This window comes from Electrophorus electricus, chromosome 1 (assembly GCF_013358815.1).
Source record: "Electrophorus electricus isolate fEleEle1 chromosome 1, fEleEle1.pri, whole genome shotgun sequence".
In the NCBI taxonomy this organism is placed as follows: domain Eukaryota; kingdom Metazoa; phylum Chordata; class Actinopteri; order Gymnotiformes; family Gymnotidae; genus Electrophorus; species Electrophorus electricus.
The window spans coordinates 29135723-29154128 of NC_049535.1; the positions used below are offsets into that span (position 1 = coordinate 29135723).

The 18406-nt window shown below is 41.7% G+C and overlaps 1 protein-coding gene across 4 annotated transcripts; it reads left to right on the forward strand.

Annotated features, from left to right (window-relative positions):
* Positions 1 to 7927: 7927 nt before the first annotated feature.
* Positions 7928 to 18291, forward strand: atxn2l (ataxin 2-like). Of its 4 annotated transcripts, none has more exons than XM_026997885.2 (24): positions 7928 to 8261; positions 8557 to 8663; positions 9846 to 9885; positions 10128 to 10184; positions 10444 to 10515; positions 11065 to 11239; positions 11362 to 11483; positions 11700 to 11791; positions 12041 to 12262; positions 12366 to 12727; positions 12814 to 12897; positions 13038 to 13172; positions 13281 to 13349; positions 13444 to 13505; positions 13685 to 14055; positions 14339 to 14408; positions 14533 to 14655; positions 14783 to 14846; positions 15680 to 15840; positions 16114 to 16246; positions 16618 to 16727; positions 16840 to 17022; positions 17642 to 17840; positions 18142 to 18291. In XM_026997885.2, exons 1-24 carry the CDS (start codon positions 8241 to 8243, stop codon positions 18198 to 18200), a joined length of 3093 nt encoding a protein of 1030 aa, XP_026853686.2. In that variant the 5' UTR covers positions 7928 to 8240; the 3' UTR covers positions 18201 to 18291. The 4 variants fall into 4 exon arrangements, with proteins under 4 accessions (XP_026853686.2, XP_026853689.2, XP_026853690.2 ...); XM_026997888.2 differs by lacking the exons at positions 7928 to 8261; positions 8557 to 8663 and adding exons at positions 8971 to 9114; positions 9504 to 9586; XM_026997889.2 differs by lacking the exons at positions 7928 to 8261; positions 8557 to 8663 and adding exons at positions 8971 to 9114; positions 9545 to 9586.
* The last annotated feature ends 115 nt before the right edge of the window (positions 18292 to 18406 follow it).

The following is an 18406-nucleotide window of genomic DNA, read 5'->3' on the forward strand; positions in this document are numbered from 1 at the left end:
GGGGGGTGAGGAACAGAGTTACTGACACTATTAAAAACAAATAAAAAACGCTTTCAAAGAGTAAGAGAAAGATGGAGGGAGATGCTTACACACACACACACACACACACCACTGAAAGGGCAGCATATAACACTAAGTAACGGTACACTAACTGGAGCTTGGCTAAAACGATGGTCAATGTTACACTACTTTTCTTTTTCTCGGTGTGTTGCAGTATTAAAGGTCCCTCGCGTGACTTTGTTGCATAAGGAGGCAGCCGCAGCCACCGTGGTACTGTCCTTCACCTCGTGCAATCACACTGGATGGTACTCTACCGCCACGTGGTGCTATCATTCACACACAAAACGATTTCTCTCACCCAGCAGTACTCTTGCGTCTTTTTCTCGGTACGTTTTCTTTGCCGCCGTTTTTATGTTTGATGCTTTTCAGAACAATTGCTGCTGCCGCTGAACCACGCGCGTCACAGTTTGTTTGTCTCGCTAGCTTGCTAGGTCGGTACCATGCTTTAGGGTTTAGCAACGGCTGTTTGCCTGCCAAAATAACCCAAACTCCTCTGTGAGTCAGTTCCGCACGATGAAGCAGATACTGAACATCTCCATGGACGTTGTTACCTCAGAGCCCTGGGGCTATACTTGGGTGAGACTTCTCAGGATGAGACGGCTGATCTGGGATGCCTTTTTGTTCTTTGAAAGCTAATGTGGGGCATACTGCCGTGAGTAGGAGCAGATCTCAGATCAGCAGCTTTATTAAAGAGAGGTGTATTAGCCCTGATCTCTCAGCTGGTGCTCCCTGCTAGAGGGTGCACCAAATTGATAAGTAGGATCAGTATTTCTAAACAAAATCATTGTACATCACATCTGTAGACTTTTGTTACTCGTTCCGGTCATTCATTTCCTGCTTGGGGGCAGGGGTATCTATTGTTATGTGGGTTGATGGACATGGTACAGAAAATCTCTGTACATCAGCATTAGATAAGTGATTCTCAACCTTTAAAGTTTGTCACACATGTTTAGGCATTAATTAATGTTGTAGACTTTGAAATGGACCCAAAAGCTAGATAATACAGAAACTTCTGTAAATGACTAAAATTAACATAAATTGTATTCAGAATTCACAAGTATTAAGTATTGTCATGGCATGCATCCAGAGTGTGGATGGTGGCTCTGATACACACTTGTACTGTAGGACTGTACAAGGGTATGTTGTGTGCACTGTGAGATTCTTAGCAATGAGAGCAAACTGCACTCAACCTGCAGTATGCAACAGATGTGAAAAGCAATTTGGTTCAGAAATACTGAACCTGTCTTATGTAAGGACCCCCTCTTTTCTCTCTCTCTCCCCTGTATCCTTCCTTCTCTTAGTCTATATTCAGTACCTGCACTGCATTCATCTTGACTGACCATATGCATCTTTTTGTAACATTTCTCTCAATCTCTCTCCATCTTCTTACTTTCTCAACTGTTTCTTATACACAGCAACACCCACTGTTGTTTTTTGTTTGTTTGTTTGTTTTTTGTCCCCCCCCCCCCCCCCCCAAGTTTGATACAGTGGTTGTAGTCCAGAGGAGGGAGAGAGAATGACCTTCACTTCCAAGAGAAATTGTTTCTTATTGATTATGATGATGAGGATAAAATAACCGTGGTAATAATTGATAGTAATAATTCTTTAAATAATAGTATTAATTTTATTTTTCATTTGTTCTAAAATGCCTGTGTTGTATGTTGTTTACTCTATGTACACATATTTGTTCTCGAGCTTCTGTTTTGAGTTTCAGATTTTTGTGCCTTTTTATATTGCTTGTGATCTCCTTCAGCCTGTCCTACACCAATTTCTCCTTTCTCTTGTTACAGTTTCCTCACATTTTAAGAAAATGTTTAAAAAGAAAAAAAAAAAAAGAAAGATGAAAAAATGTCCTTATCTCCCTGTGCCTTTCTGTGTTATTCTCTCTTTCTCCTTCATTTCGTGCCAGTCGCTCTTGGTTTCGGGCCTCTGACACCCGGTTTAGTGCCTGCCCTTACTGCCTGCTACTCTCAAGGCATTTCTTCTGTCCTCTTGTCCAGGTTTTAGGTCTTTGTATTGCCCTGCCACTCACTGTTTTCTTTCCTTGTTCCCTACTTCTCATCCTCTATTTTTAAATTCTATTTGTGCCTTCTCTCTCTCTCTCTCTCTCTCTCTCTCTCTCTCTCTCTCTCTCTCTCTCTCTCATTCATTCTCTCTCTGTCATTCATTCTCTCTCTGTGCTGGGACCGTGTGTTGATGTGGACAGTGTTGTCCACCCTGTGTAATTAGTTTCAGGTACTACATTAAATTGAATATTGATGATGATGATGATGGTGATGATGATAATATTAATAATAATGCTGATGATGATGATGGTGATATGGTATAAATATACTGAAACAACATTTTGGACTTGTGTGTGTGACTGTTTATTTTAGGTTGTTAAAATGTGACTTCTATAGTTTAATCAACAAGCTATTGTATAAAAAATATTCACAATCTAATATATATCAACATAACACTAATTAAACAGCTCTTGATAATCGTTTGATAATACCAATTAAACAGCTATTGATCAGCTCTTAATAGGGGTGTTATAGAGAAGAAAACAGTGAAATGCTGTGCGGTACAGGGATTATAGCTCATTGCAGCACAGTGCAGAGGCTCTTCAAGAACAGGTTATATATATTATAAAGTCATTTTGTGCTTAAATTAACTTGCATAATTCAACCCTATCCTTTAAAGTGTCAGTTCATCAAGTGAAATGTGTAAGATGCTTTATTACTATTCTGTCCATTTGTCAAATGCAGGCTGAATAATTTTATTTTAGTAATCCAGATCATTGACGAGCTTGATTTTACTACCTTCTTTATGTCTTGTTCTAATGACCCATCAGATGAGCTCCTAGTTTTGAATATTGTGCATTCACCAAAAAAAAAAAAAGAAACTTGGATGACTGGGATAAGCGAAGAAGAGACTTCTGCAGATTTTGCTAACCTATCCCACTGCCCACAGTTATTGTTATCTTTCCAAAGAATTCTGATCTGCATGACAGTATTTCACAACCTATTCTTCCAGGGGAAAAAAATAAACATTAAAAAATGCATTTCAAGATTAATTATGGCTGGGAGCTTGTTTTCTGCTACTATTCTCTACTCATTATTTTTTGATGAATTCATAAAAAAGGTGCAAACATGATAACTGTTACATTGATACAATAATGCTAGGAATTAGCAAGCTAGCCAGTCAAATAGTTGGCTAGTTAATGTGATCACATGTAGCTAGGAGCCAGAACTGGGGAAGCTATTCACAAAGAGTATCTTTTCATGGTTTAGCTACACATAATTAAAAGTAGTTGAGCCATCACCAAGCTACAAAAAAGAAAAAGTTACAATAAAGCTACGTTAAGGGGAGATAATACTTTTGCTGTTTACTTCTAAATAATAAAAATGTGGAACACAAGGTAACAAGCTTGAAGTAATTTACTTAGATGCATTGTTAAACGCAGCTCATGCAGAACAAGGTGACTTGGAGAATATTTAATTAAAGCATATCATATCTTGCTAATAAGGAGGGTAGCAAAGAGGGGACAGTGACCATAGTGTTAAACAATACATGTGCAACTAACAGCGTTCGAACATTTGATGTAAAGCATAGCAGTTAAAAGCCATGACTTTGCCACTAGTGTGCCATTTGAGAAGTTGAGAGAAAGGGTTTTCCCAATCATGACTAGCTTGCAAATTCTATACATAGTCTCTGAAGGGCCTTTGTTTTAGGTTTGAACTATATGCACTGAGAGGTCCCTAGTGGTCACCTCATTCTATATGTACCAATGCTCCAGGAGCCCGTCTGTCATCCCATGCTGTATTTGCAGAAATAATTGGCAGACTTAGTGTCAGTTTCACTGTACTAGTCTAGGGGTCTGGGTGCCCTAGTGATATACTTTCAACATATGAATTACGGGGACTGGTCTTCAGCTCTTTGGTCATTTGAGGCTACTCAGCTTTGGAGGCCCCTGGCAGTCAAAGGCCCTTGGGCACTGGACCCAGCTTTACAGCATCTGTCACACACCAGTTTCCACTAGCAATGACACAGACAAAAAAGAACTCCTCAGTTGGCTCTTTACTGCAATCAACCACACAGTTAGAAATAAGATGGAAAAAAATGTGCTCTTGTCCACACTCTGCAAGCAGTACATCCAGGATCTAGGAGTCTCTCTTCTCCACTGCACATAGAGCTCCCTGCTAGTGATCAAAGTTAACAGGATGGAAGCATCGAAGCCATGCTGCTCTCTTGGATCTTGACTATTTCCTAATAACAGGAGATGTTTATATTCACTGTATCATGCCCAAATTATTAACTAAACATTTAATTAATCTGCTGAACAGTGAATTTATGCTGCACATATCAGCCTTCACATGTAATTACCATACACTAGACATGCGCATCTCACGAAACAGATGTCATGGCCTCACTGATCTGATCTATAATTTCTGATAACTACTGTCGCTTCTTTGAAATTCCAATAGGTACTCAAACAAAGAATGATAAAAGACCTGTTTTGAGGCACTCAGTTGCTACTGACTCTTGATACTGTGAAGGCCCTTGCATTCCTTCCAGTACGTGCACTCATTGTTAGAGCCAAGTCCAACCAGAGTAGTGTTATCTGCAAACTTAATCAGTTTAACAAAGTCACTGATAGAAGTACAGTCATTGGTGTAAAGAGAGTAGAGAAAAGGAGAGAGCACAGTCCTATAAAGCACCGGTGCTAAGGCACAGTGTGCTCAAAACATAATTATCCACTCTGACATATTCCTGTTGGACAGGAAATGGATCCAGGAGCAGACATGAGGAGGAACACTGAGCTGCCTAAGTTTATCATAATATGACTGATGACTGTATTAAAGGCATAGCAAAAATCTACAATGAATACACTGGCATAGGTGTCGGGGCCATCCAGTTGTTTCAGGATGTAGTGTAGACACATTGATAGCATCAGCTACAGCCCTATTAGATCTGCATGTGAACTGCAGAGGGTCCTGCAAGCTGTCAGTCATGGTTTTGAGGTGCTGTAGTCTCTCAAAGCACTTCATGTCTACAGAGGTTAAGGCATCTGGTCTGTAGTCATTCAGGTAGAAGATGTTCTGATTTATGGGAAATGGTATGATGACGGAGGTCTTGAAACAAGCAGGCACAAGTCACTGTGCCAGGAACTGCCTGAAGAGATCAGTAAGCATGTGAAAAGGGAATTCAGTGTAGTGCTTGAATATAGAAGGTACTATCTGTGCCTGCTGCTTTCTGAGAACCTGGACAACCTGATGTTTGGTGATGGTAATGAGGATGGAGAAAAGTATGTTGATGCTAAGGAGGTGAGAATGAGCACAAGTCAAGCTTGACCAGTTTACAGGCAGTGTTGCGGGATGACTGTAGTTAGACTGGGAGGAAGGGGGGCGGTAGACCGCCTTTGTGTTTCAAATATTGGGTAGACGTTATTTAACTGCTTTAGAGGCAGGGAGGTTGCAGTGCCCTTTGTTTTTTGGCTTGTAATTGGTAATTTCTTTGTGCAAGCCTCATCAAATGGAGGAGTGGTCATTTGAATGGAACAGCTGTTCCAGTTTTTCTGTATATTTGTGTTTGGCTGTCCTAACAGTCTTGTTGAGTACATACTTGGCCCTATTGTATGCATTGTGGTCACCATTCCCATAGGCCTCTTCTTTTGCTGTAGGTTTGTTGTGGCTATACATGTAGATTTTTGCATAGAGATGCACGGGTCCTCACATAAGCTCATGTAAGAGGTCACTGCATTTCACCTTTGGCTTGATGGCTTTAAGATACTATCTGTATAAAGCAACAAGTTTTATTAGGGAGTGAGCTGAGATAAAACACTGAAAGTAATCTCCATCATGCTTTCATTACTCTATTATTATTTTATCATGACAGAAGGTAAAAATCACTATATTCACTTTTTAGCTCATTACTAGCTGATGTCCTGAATGTTGTCAATCTATCTTTCTAACATTGCATTTAACCACATTCTCTTAATACAGCTTTTGTCAGACCTGAAGAAAATTAATCTTCCCTCATTAGTGATTAATAACTATACACCAATCTCTGGCATTCCCTTTCTTGGTAAAGATATACAGAATGTATTTTTCCATTCTGTTGAGGTCAGATAATGTTAATGAAATTTAAACTTGTTTCCAGATTTTCAGGTCATGCATTGCACACAGGGAGCACTTGATAATTTGAGAGTTAACAGTGCAGTATTAGACTTATTCAAATCCTACTTAAGGGGTTGTGATTGCACTGGGTACTCACACAACTAAGTGCAAGTGTTGATTCTGGGCCCTAAATTATTTAATCTATATATGCTTCCCCTAGTTGATATAATCAATAAATATAACATTTGCTTCCATTGCTATGCAGATGACACCCATATATTTCATTAGAACCTCATAACTACATATAGAACCCTTGCAAGACTGCACAGATGACATCAACGAATGGTCTCAGATAAGATTCTGGTAATTGAAAATGAAGATCAGAGAAGGTTGTTTACTTCATTGTTTACTGTTTGTTTATGTCACTCATTGTCAGTGAAGACAAGAAAATATCTGAAATCTAGTTTTCACAGTGACACTTTCAATAACCACATTAGTGAGGTCTGTAAAAGAGCATATTATCACCTCCATAATATTTCTAAAATCCATGACAATTTCTCTTTTGCTTTCAGTGAGAAACTCAAAAATGCCGTTGTTACATTTAGAGTAGATGCTCTCTAATCTGGCCTACCCAAGAGTTCCATTAATCTGCATCTAGTTCAGAAGGCAGCAGCTAGGATGCTCACTCATACTAATGAAGGAATGAGGGATAACTTTACACCCACTGACAAATATCGCCACTGGCTACCCATATCTTTCAGGGCTGATTTTAATATTGTGGTATTAGTCATTATTTGCCCTCAGGGTCTTGTGCCCCTTCTACTTTAGTGCATTATATGATGCTTCAAAAAGCTCCTGCTCAGCCTCTGAGATTTTATTAGTCTAATACTAGTCATACCAGAAACCCTGCTGAAGAGGGTGTGGGGGTGTTTCTACTTTTAAGCATTATGGCTTTAGGATCTGGAATTGTCCTCCTGAAAGTTTGTGATTTACAGCACTGGTGCCTTCATAAATGTAGAAATGGACTTATTCAGTATTGCATTCAGTTAGGAATTCATATTTTAGTATAAATCACTTTTTAATGTGTTTTATGTGTTTTCTTATGGATATTTTATTCATTTTCTCTCTTTTTCATTTATTTTATATTTTGTATTTATCCTTATAATATAAAGTATGCTGTAATCCTGTTTTTAAAAAGTTATTATTATTATTATTATTATTTATTATTATTATTATTAGTAGTAGTAGTAGTAGTAGTAGTAGTAGTAGTAGTAGTTGTTGTTGTTGTTGTTGTAGTAGTATTTATTTCATCTGCCTTTTATAAACAAAGTCAACAAAAAAGACGAATGCTGTTTGTGGTAACATTATACTGAATGTGTGAAATATTCGGTTGGAATAGAGGTTTTTTACCTCGCCGAAGGTCTTTTGTTTTACAACTAAGGAATGTGCCTGGTAACGTGGTGGTGCGTAGGGTTGCCAGATTCAGATCATTTTTCCTTATCTATCGCAATGTTTCAGCAAAGAGGATGTAAACTTAATAACGAATTATACTAAAACACCCTCAGGAAATATTGGGTAGTTATGTTATACTTTGTATCGTTGTAATGTAAAACCATTACGATGTTCGGAGGATTACCTTCCTAACCTCACTTTGGTGACAAACCTAGCTAGACGCGCTGAATGAATACGTCGATGCGTCATTAATGTAGTTTCACTAGGGGACGGACCAATCAAAAGAGAGATTGTTGACAACGGGTTGCCATTACGTTTAAGGCAAATCCTAAGACGTGGTACCGGCTTTTTTAAAATAAGAAATATTGTTTGACACTTCCCCAAGAGTGCTTATGACATGTTTTCGAAGTAAAGAAGAAGATTCGGGGTTACTGGGAAGAAAATCATCAAGGATTACAAAACATTTCTGACATATTCGAAGATTAAGATAGTTAGGTTACTGGCTAGCTAAGATAGCTATCCTACACCGAAGAACACAGAGAAGCCCCTCGCTGCTCAGAAGTAACGTTAGGGGACTTCAGATAGGTGACCAGCTTAGTTAACGCTAGCAATCAGGCTAGGTTAGCTATGTCTTTCCGCCGCCAGAATGTGAGTATATATTTTATATTTTGTACACATGATAAATAGCTTAAGCAATATGTTTTGCTTAGCTATTATATATAACAATATATAGACTATTCAGACAAATATTGGTTAAATTGTATTAGCTATATGCTTGTTAACAAACATTAGCTATGTTAACTAGCTACTTAGCTAGCTAGCTAGCCAGTTGTACTTCTAAGTAACAGTTAGCCCGGTTATTTTACGCGGACTCAAACGTGTAATATTAGTTACGTTTATACCATCATTATGTGGAAATATAACGAACGAATGTGTTTTTCAGCAACAGTCTGGACCAGGTGGCCGCAAAACCTCTAATGGAACTTCTGGATCGGCCAGCATGTCATCCACAGTTCCTGGGAGTAACACTACCAGATCTACCCCTGGAAGGTAATCTGAACCCGGCTACTCTTCACAGAAAATCCAGGGATTGGCATTCATCAAGAGGCCTACCGGTTAAAAGGGGCGTGTGTTTTATGTAAATAAAGCATTAAGTATTGGCAGAAAAGACCAATTGGACAATATCTTATTGAGTTAACGGTTACGGAGGCCAATTAGAACTGAGCAGTAGTGATTGGCATTCATTTTGACCAATGAATCGATGGGGTTCGTAGTCCAAAAATCCCGCCTCCGTAAGTAGTCTGAACATATACATGGCAAAAAGATAATTGATTGACGCTACAATCGACCAATCATTCTCTTTGGGAGGGCAGAGGCGATAGAGCAGCAGTGTTTGTTGTTGTTTTTCTAAACCATATGATACAGAATAGTGTTTGCGTCTCAAATCGAGCATTTCAGGCCGACTTCATCGTTTAAAGCCCGGAATGAACGTGACAAAAAAGTATTAAATCTACCATTTTGTAACATTTTTTGTCGTACAGTAGGCGTTTTTAAATAGCTAGGAAGCTAACTACTTACGTCAATCTGTTTGTCTTGTATTGTTACGGTATCATTTGCGCATCTTCGCTAAAGCTACCTAGCTAGCATAACCGACGCCTTGGCTTTAACGCTACTCAGTAGGTTAAATCTCACTTAGCACTGTATCTAATTTTCTTTAATAGTGACACCTTGTTGTTAGTAACTAGATTAATTGCGCCCAAAATATCCAGAATATAGTTCCTTAGTTTGTTCGCTGGCTATCGTTAATGGTTTGCTAGTCAGAACACACAATACCAATGTAGGAATAGCGTGACTGTTAGATGTTTACTCGGCTGTGTTTTGTGGCTGAAGGTGCGAGTTAGCCTCCAGTAACCATTGTGTCGATGCTTCAGGAGTCAGTCCACAAACGGGTTGCTGTGAAAAGGCTGAAAAGGGTCTGTGAGGAAAGTGTTCTGTCAAATTCTTAGTGCTCTGATCGAAGAATCACATTTGGGCGAATTAAGTTTCTTGATTGTAATTCCCCTTAATAAACCGCAGAACACACACACACACACACACACACACACACACACACAAACATACACACAAAATTACTTGAGCATAATACGTTAAATATTTTAACATTCGTCTTATTTGTTCTGTGTACAAATGTTGAAATTTGTACATATTTAAATTAGTTGTTGTTATTTTCAGGAACAGAAACTCCGTGAAGCCTCCCTCTCAGTCTTCCCCTGTATGTAATATAACTAGTCCATTAATAATTTATTATTAATAATCCATTATTATTAATCCATATTATACCTGTGTCTGTTTGCTCAGTGCTTTGTTATTGATAGTTACTCTCTTATGCACTTACATATTAGCATATCTTATCCATTTAGTTATACCATAATTTGCACAAATATTATAAGCAAATGTAATAATTAATGGATATTTTTAATGTTCATGAGTTATCTATGTTTAATTCATTCTTAGGTGTTTGAGGGCATCTACAATAACTCACGGATGCTCCATTTTCTCACAGCGGTGGTGGTGAGTTTCTTCGCCCTTCACCAGGCACTCCTCAGGGGAGTTGTAGAACAAGGTTGATCAGTACTGGGCTGTTGGACCTCAACAGAGGGAAACAAGACTGTTGTTTCTGTCTCCCATTTTCAAATTACTCCCTGTTTACAAGCTACCTGTCATCATGGACTTTTTTTTCCCTAAACATTAAACAGCTCTTTTAAATTTCTGCCTTCTGTTCATACCTTTGTCTATCCATCCCTTTGTATCTCTGATTCCTATCTCCCAGGGCTGCAGGTGTGACGTGAGGGTGAAGAATGGCACTGTTTATGAGGGCATATTTAAGACTTTAAGCTCAAGGGTAAGTAGTGAATGACACACATGGTTTAAACATGTTTTTTTGCTTACCTCCATGTCACATATTCCTGAGCTAAGAATTAGTAATTGACAGCCAAAGTCTTTTATTTTTACATGTAGACAGTGTGTCAGAGACATCATACATTGAAATGCCTAGTAGTGAAACTCAGGATAAATTAAGGGCCGAATGTGAATGCAAAAATGCAATAGAAAATGTAAGAGTATATGTGTAGTGTATATAGTAGTGCAGTTTACATTGAGAGATACATGTATATCATATAAAAATATAAATCTTGTGTATTTACATTGAGTTTTACAGCAAGCGTTTCCAGTATACATATATGCAATTGAGCAGTTGAAAAAGGTATGCAGTGAAATTGCAGTGTCTTAGTGACTGAAGCTTTGCAGTTGACCAGAAAATGGGTGTCTATTAATCTATATGTATTATGTATCTATAAATCTCCTATGGAGTAGGTGACAATAACTATGCTGATGAGACAGGCATGTCAGTGGAGAAATTTACCTTCAAAGTGTTGTGTGTGTGTATGGGTAGTGTGAGCTGGCAGTAGATGCTGTGCATAAGATTAGGGTTGAGGATGGCGAAGGTTGTGGAGGTGGAACGTCCACACACCCCAGGAGAGAGGAGATCACAGACACCATGATCTTTAGCCCCAGTGACCTAATCACCATGACCTGCAGAGATGTGGACCTCAACTATGCTACCCGAGGTGTGTGTGTGTGTACGTTTGTGTGTGTATGAGAGAGCCCTGTAGCTATGTCCATAGAAATCGTGATGATCCTGGATGCTAAGGGGTTGGTTGTGATTTTATGTTTGTGTGTGTCTGTGTAGACACCTTCACAGATGCAACAATCAGCTCATCCAGAGTAAACGGTGACCACAGAGAGAAGGTGTTGCAGAGGTGGGATGGAGGAGACAGCAATGGAGAGAACTATGACCTAGATACAGACACAGTGAGCTTAACCTCCCGTGCATGCACATGCTCAAACATGAACACACGGACATATTTACTTCAAGCAAATTGTTTTATTAAAGGCTAAAACGCTAGTATTGGACAGAATCTAGGTGAAATAATGTTGATGAGGCTCAGATGATGTCCTTTAATCTTTATCCCAGTCATGTGAATGTTTGTTCTCTCACTCTCTTCCATCTGTCTCTCTGCCTGTCAGTCTAATGGTTGGGATGCCACTGAGATGTTCCGCTTCAATGAAGAAACGTATGGGGTGAAGTCCACCTATGACGCCAGCCTCTCAATGTACACGTGAGTTTGTCTCACATACACAGATGAAACATGAATAATTATTGTCTTTGTATGAATCAGATTAGGCATGATGGTTTGATTTGTAGATTTTGTACATGGGCATCCCATTAGCATGGCAGTTTAAGGCATGCCTGGACTGAATGGGTGGGTGGGAAATCAGCCCTGTACAGGTTGCATCAGATGGTACAATTAACAAAAGATGATTATATGTAATTGTGAAATCTTGAGAAATGGTTGAAACACCCTCAGGGTTCCTCTGGAGCGGGGTACTTCAGAAGGCTACCGGCAGCGAGAGGCACGAGCAGCCCGGCTGGCCAGTGAAATTGAGTCCAGCTCACAGTACCGCCACCGAGTGGCGCTGGAGAACGATGAAGGCAGGAGTGAAGAGGAAAAATACAGCGCTGTAGTGCGGGACGGAGGGGAGCGGGAGAGAGGGAGAGACAGCCCTGGGTTCCCCAGCTCTGGGAGCAGGTCAGTCTGCCATGCTACTGCCCTTAATTGTGGGCTTTCACTCGGAGCCTTTTGCACTGTATGAAATTTAGATTTCCTTCTTTCTTTCCACTTTTTCTCTTAGGGAGGGCAAGTATATTCCCTTACCCCAGAGGGCGAGAGAGAGAGAAATGGGTGTGTCCAGGGGTGATAGAGAAAGAGGAGGCTCCTCCTCTCTTCCTAATCGAACAAACAGACCAACCCCCTCGAGTTCCTCTCCCAGGCCTTCTCTTCCTTCTGGCAGCAGTCAGCCTGCCCCACCCTCTGACAGAAACGGTCCACTGTCTATCAGAGGGGGATACTCTCCTCACCAGTCACAGTGTAGCCCACCTGCCCATCCCCGGACAATGGAGCCTGGCCACACCAGCCCACCTGCCCCACACATGATCCCTCACTCCCTCTCACACCCACAGTCTCTCTCTGACTCCACACGACCTGTTAATGGAGGTAAGTCGTATGTATATTTGGAGGCATTCATGTGCGGGTTACACAGTCCATGTTTGATATTGTCAAATTGATCTTTTGTAATATAGTATCGTCCAGAACATCCCCAAAATCTCAGAGGCCTGCACAAACCAGAAGTTTGCGCTCATCCAACTCCCACTCTTCACCTACAGGTGAATAAATGTGTATACACACACACACACACACACACACACACACCCGTGAACACAAGCACTTGCATTAATTTACAAAATTAACCCTCTTTTTTATCAAATACTGTTTCATTTTTCCCATTCTCTCTCCATCTCTCCAGTCTCTCATTCCCCAAAACCTGACGCACACACCCAAGACTCCCTTCCTCAGTCAACTCATACCTACCTGGACACCTCTGCAGTTACCATGGTGACCCCAAAGCCCTCTGGCCCTACCCCTCTCTTCCCTGTAGATGGTAAGCAGCAGTAGTTAGGCTGATGAGGATGATGATTCTTCCATTAATATAATCCGTGGTAAACCTTGATTTTTCTTGCCTTTAATCTTCCTATACAATTTGTCACAGTAAATGAGATTTTGTCTAAGGAGAGGACAGACAGCCCTGCCAGTCCTCAGGAGGGCAAAAGCAATAAAGGTAGATCTTTCTTCACAGTTGCACACCTCCACTTGCATCTCCCCCTTAAAATATTTTTACTTTGAATGTAATGAATCACTTTTTTGGTTGCCAGCTCCCTCAGTTCAGCAGAGATCACAGATAGAAGAGCTTCGTAAATTTGGGAAGGAGTTCAGGGTGAGTACGTTGAAATTCAAATTACATGTCTCAAAAAACAGAAAGAAAGGGCTTGATGTTTTTTGGTTTTTCTCTGCTTTTACATGATATTAAATAAGTTCTATGCTAAGCTTTGTTGATTCAGGATGCCATTAAAATTGTTAAAATTCAAACTAAATGACACTCTTGTTGTTTCACAGCTTCAGTCTGCCTCCTCCCCCTCCAGCCCCAGCGCAGCAGCCACCCCCAGTGACCCTCCCCAGCCAAGCCCTGCCCACAGCACACAAGCAGACCCCAGCTCTTCCACAGAACTCAAAACTGCCTCGCCCACAACCCCCACTCAGGAGCCTCTGTCAAATGAAGCAAGCAGAGAGGCGAGCACCGAGGGTCCTGCTCCACCCACCCCGACACCAGTCACCCCCACTGCTACACCTGCACCTACACCTGGTGGTGCCCCACAACCCTCTGTTTCAGACGGCCAAGTGGCAGCGGTTCCCCCCCAGCCTGCCCGGACCCCGGGCAGGGAAGACAGCAGAGCCGAGGCTGGGGATCGAGATGAGGGTGTGGCCGAGTGAGTAGGGGAAATTCTAACAATTTAGCCAGGACTGTGCTCTATGGTTGAAAAGTTTGTGTGATTTTAAAATGGGGCTCTGATGCAGCCTAACCCGTCTATCAGTCTGTACATGTGATGTGAAGGACTTACTCTGCTTGAAATGAGCACTCGCCGTCCACCAGGTGTGGGTGGATTGTGGGTGTGATTCCTTTGACTAGTACATTTTAGTACTTTCTCTTCCATTACTTCAGTTCAGGGTTACTGCTTGTGTATTGAACCGTTTCCCCTTTTTTTTCTGCAGTCAAGTGAAGAAGTCCACACTAAATCCCAACGCCAAAGAATTTAATCCCATCAAGGCCCCACTAACCATGGTGAGTGTATTGCACTACAGATCTTCTCCAGTCATTCATGTAGACACAGTTTTTTATATATATATATAAAACCGAGCTGTTGAGGGATACGTGCATGCCTCTTGACATTTTGTTTGGGGTTCAGGTGAAGCCTTCGGCGACCCCCACACCTCGACCCACACCTCCAAGCCCCTCTGTGGTACTCCAGCCTCCTGCTGGCCAGGGAGCCATATATGGCCACCAGTACCTGAGCTACGTAGCCGTACAGGTACAGTAATGCGCATACTGTAGAGTTTTAGAATTACAATGTTTTTCTTGATTATAGTGTATCACCGGGTTTGTATGTGCAAATCATGGCGCTCTGTACACGTGGGATTTCCGTCTGCCTCCTTCAGGCCCCTCAGATGTACCAGTACACAGTGTCAACTGTCAGCCAGGGCAAATACCCCAGAGCTAAAGGTAAACACCTCCACACCCATTTCACTGCAGTACTGCAATATCTATACAAGCCACATAGTCCACCACCTAGTGCTAAGCAACCAGAACTAGGCAGCACATAGTGTCCAACTCTGACAGTGTTCTAATGATTGCCTTGGCACCAGTCGCATTTCTCTCTAAGGTGTTAAATTGCCATGTAGAAATATTGTTTGGGGTATTTTTCTCCCTTCTAAAAACCCAAATATCTTCTCCAGCAAATACCTGCTGGGGATGATGAACGTGAACATCTTAGTACAACAGTCTTACATTCAGTCAGTGAGATTGGGCAGTTCGTCTTGCAATTATTGACTAAAATATTGGCACAGTGTGAGTCTGTTAACTCCTTAACTCCTCTGAGCTGCATCAAAAAAAGATTATTCCTGTGTAATCACCCAGTATGTTTTCATTATCCAGCTAGCTAATATAGTTACCAGTTCTCATTTGTTAGTATATTTATTAATAAGTGTTTCTGACAGAATGTGGAAAAGCTTTTTTTTATAATCCTGGGCTGTGTTGCAGTACTGATGTAAGTGGTACAAGCCACAATATATTTTGATCCTATTATAAACCCAGTTTCACTACGTTAATACAGTTGACAATCACTACATTTATTTATATTGGAAGGCTTACTCAGATCATTTTGTTATGAATCCTGTTATAGATCTCAGGTTTGCTGCTTGTTCATAAGTTTTAAAGAGAATGTTTGTCACTCGGTAGACAAGGAATTTGTTGCAGATGCATGAAAGAATGAAATCTGAACTCCACATGCACAGGGGGACATCGCACCCCATTTACCGGCTCCTTCTCTCTCTCAGGCTCAGTGGTGGGCCCTCGTCCAGACCACAGCTCAACAGCACCCCCTATGATTCAAACAGCGGCATCTGCAGCAGGTCCTCCTCTTGTGGCTTCCCCTTACACACAGTCCTACCTGCAGTACAGCCAGGTCATTCCTGCCATGCCTCACTACCCCGGACAGGTACCCTCATGTCTTTGTCGCGTGCACACACACACACACACACACACACACACACACACACACACACACACACACACACACATACACACACACATATAGTGTGTGTGTGTAATATATGTGTATAATAATGTGTGTAATATAATATATACACATAAACATACACATACACACATACACTGCATGGTGTAATGCGTAACTGTGTCCAAATCCAGTTGTGTCATAAATTCATGAACACATTCCTGTCTCCCTGTTCTTTACCTCCCTCCCTTCTAGCCAGTGTACTCCATGCTGCAGGGTGGAGCGCGGATGCTGAGTTCAGGAGGACACCCTCAGACACTGGGGCCCCCTGGCCCTCAGTACCCAGGCCAGAGCGATGGACCTCCAGGAGCCCAGCAGGGCATGTACAGTATGTCTCAATGTCCCACACAGATTGCCATCTATTGACGTGAACTTCAGTTACTCTTGAATGACTGCTAATATCACCAACAAACACTTTTTGTTCTGGCCATTGATTTATGTTTTTGTTTGTTGGTGATATTAGCAGCCATTTTGCAAAGAGCTGTCCCATAAAAAGCACAAAAACTACATCTAGGCTTGTGGTTTTATTTATATATATATATATATATTTTTAGAGAGAGAGAGAGAGAGAGAGAAACTTGAGTAACTACCTACAGAATGTGCATACATAATGCACAAAACTACATCTAGGCTTGTGCTTTTTATTGGACAGCTCTTTGCAAAGTGGCTGACACTAATACGTGGATCTTGTTTTTCTAGCCCCACAGACATTCTCTCATCCCTCGGGCTCCATGCATCCACCACAACCCTCCAGCACCCCCACTGGGAGCCAACCACCTCCACAGCACCCTGCCCCCAGCCCGGGACAGGTACAGCCACATGTCATCACTCAGATCACAGCATCTTGTATAAGTGGTTGTTTAGTCTGAAAGATTCTCCCTCTCCCTCTCTCCCTCCCCCTCCTCCGCCTTCCCTCCCTAGTCTGCTCAGTCAGGTCCACAGCCTCAGGCGCTGTACCATTCAGGTCCACTGTCAGCCCCAACGCCCCCTAACCTGCCGCCAGGCCACAGCTCGCCCCAGGCCTCCTACTCTCTCCAGAGCTACAGCCTGCCAGGCCACCAGCCGTTGCCTCACCCCTATTCCTCCATTGGGCAGCTCACACAGGTACGCCACCGTGGCAGCACCCTCTGTGGAGGCCATTCAGGTAGGCAAAATGCACATTTCACTACCAAGAGTGTGTAATGGACATTTTGTAAACCTTTTGCCTATATGCACAAACCATTCCACTGCAGAGGAAGCAGAGGACAATGTGTGCATTAGCGTGCAGCAGCGTATTACACCCACAGAATCAGAGAGTGGGGGTGGTTGGGTACTTTTAACTTCTCTGTTTCATTCTTCACATCTCACTCAGCTTCATTCAGTGCAGAGTAATTCAGCACACCAACAACAGTTATCACTGAGACATGTAGTCATTTACCTTTATGGCATTTAGCTGACGGTTTTATCCAAAGCAACTTACAATTATGAGTGAATACAACTTGGAAAAATTAAGGGCCTTGCTCAGTGACGCAACAGTGGCAACTTGGCAGAGTGGCTTGACCTGGCAATCTTCTGTTTACTAGTCAAGTACCTTTAACCATTGAGCTACAACTGCCCATGTCACTTAATGTGGCTCTGGTGTAGTACATCTAGCGACTTTTCTTTGCCAACACTCTTGCACCTGCTCATGCTCTGTAACACTCTTTCATTGTCTTTCTTCGCTCTCAACCCCCATTCTGCCCAGGCTCATGTTTCAGGAGCTCTCTCGGGTCCTCACCCCTCTGGAGGTCATGGCCCTCCACCGATGATGCTGCTTCATGCCCCGCCTCCACCTCCCCCACAGCAGGGCCCTGGTTCTGGGCCTGGACCCCAGCACCCCTCTCATGGACCACCACCCCAGCCAGGAGCGCATCAACATTACACCTTCATCGGGCACCACCAGGGTGAGCTGTCTGCATGATGTCCTGCCTTATTCCCCATTCTAGCAGCTGCTATCTGGCTTTTTGGTTTAAAGTATCTTTACATACAATATAATAATATAGTAATTACAAAGATAACTCAGACATACATGCATATCTATTACAGGCAAAGTGCGTGCTAAGGCCTCGACTACCTAGTATATGCATGTAGTACTACAGTAAAAACTTCAAACGGAAGTAAAACATGTAATGTGGAGTCATGTGTTAGATGGATAGAATTACAGATTTGAAAAATAATGAAAGATTATTTTGGCAAACTTCCCAGCTATGCAGGTGCAGCCCCACCCTTCTCAGCAGATACCCTTCCATCCTCCTGGAAACTGAGGGAAGTGAGACGGTCACAGTTCTGGCTTCAGCTGCCCAGGGAGGGAGAGTTCCTCTCAACCTATATATATATATATATATATATATATATATGCGTATATGCATGCCCAGGGAGGGAGAGTTCCTCTCAACCTAGCGCACGCATATATGCGCATATATATATATATATATATATATATATATATATATATATATATATATATATA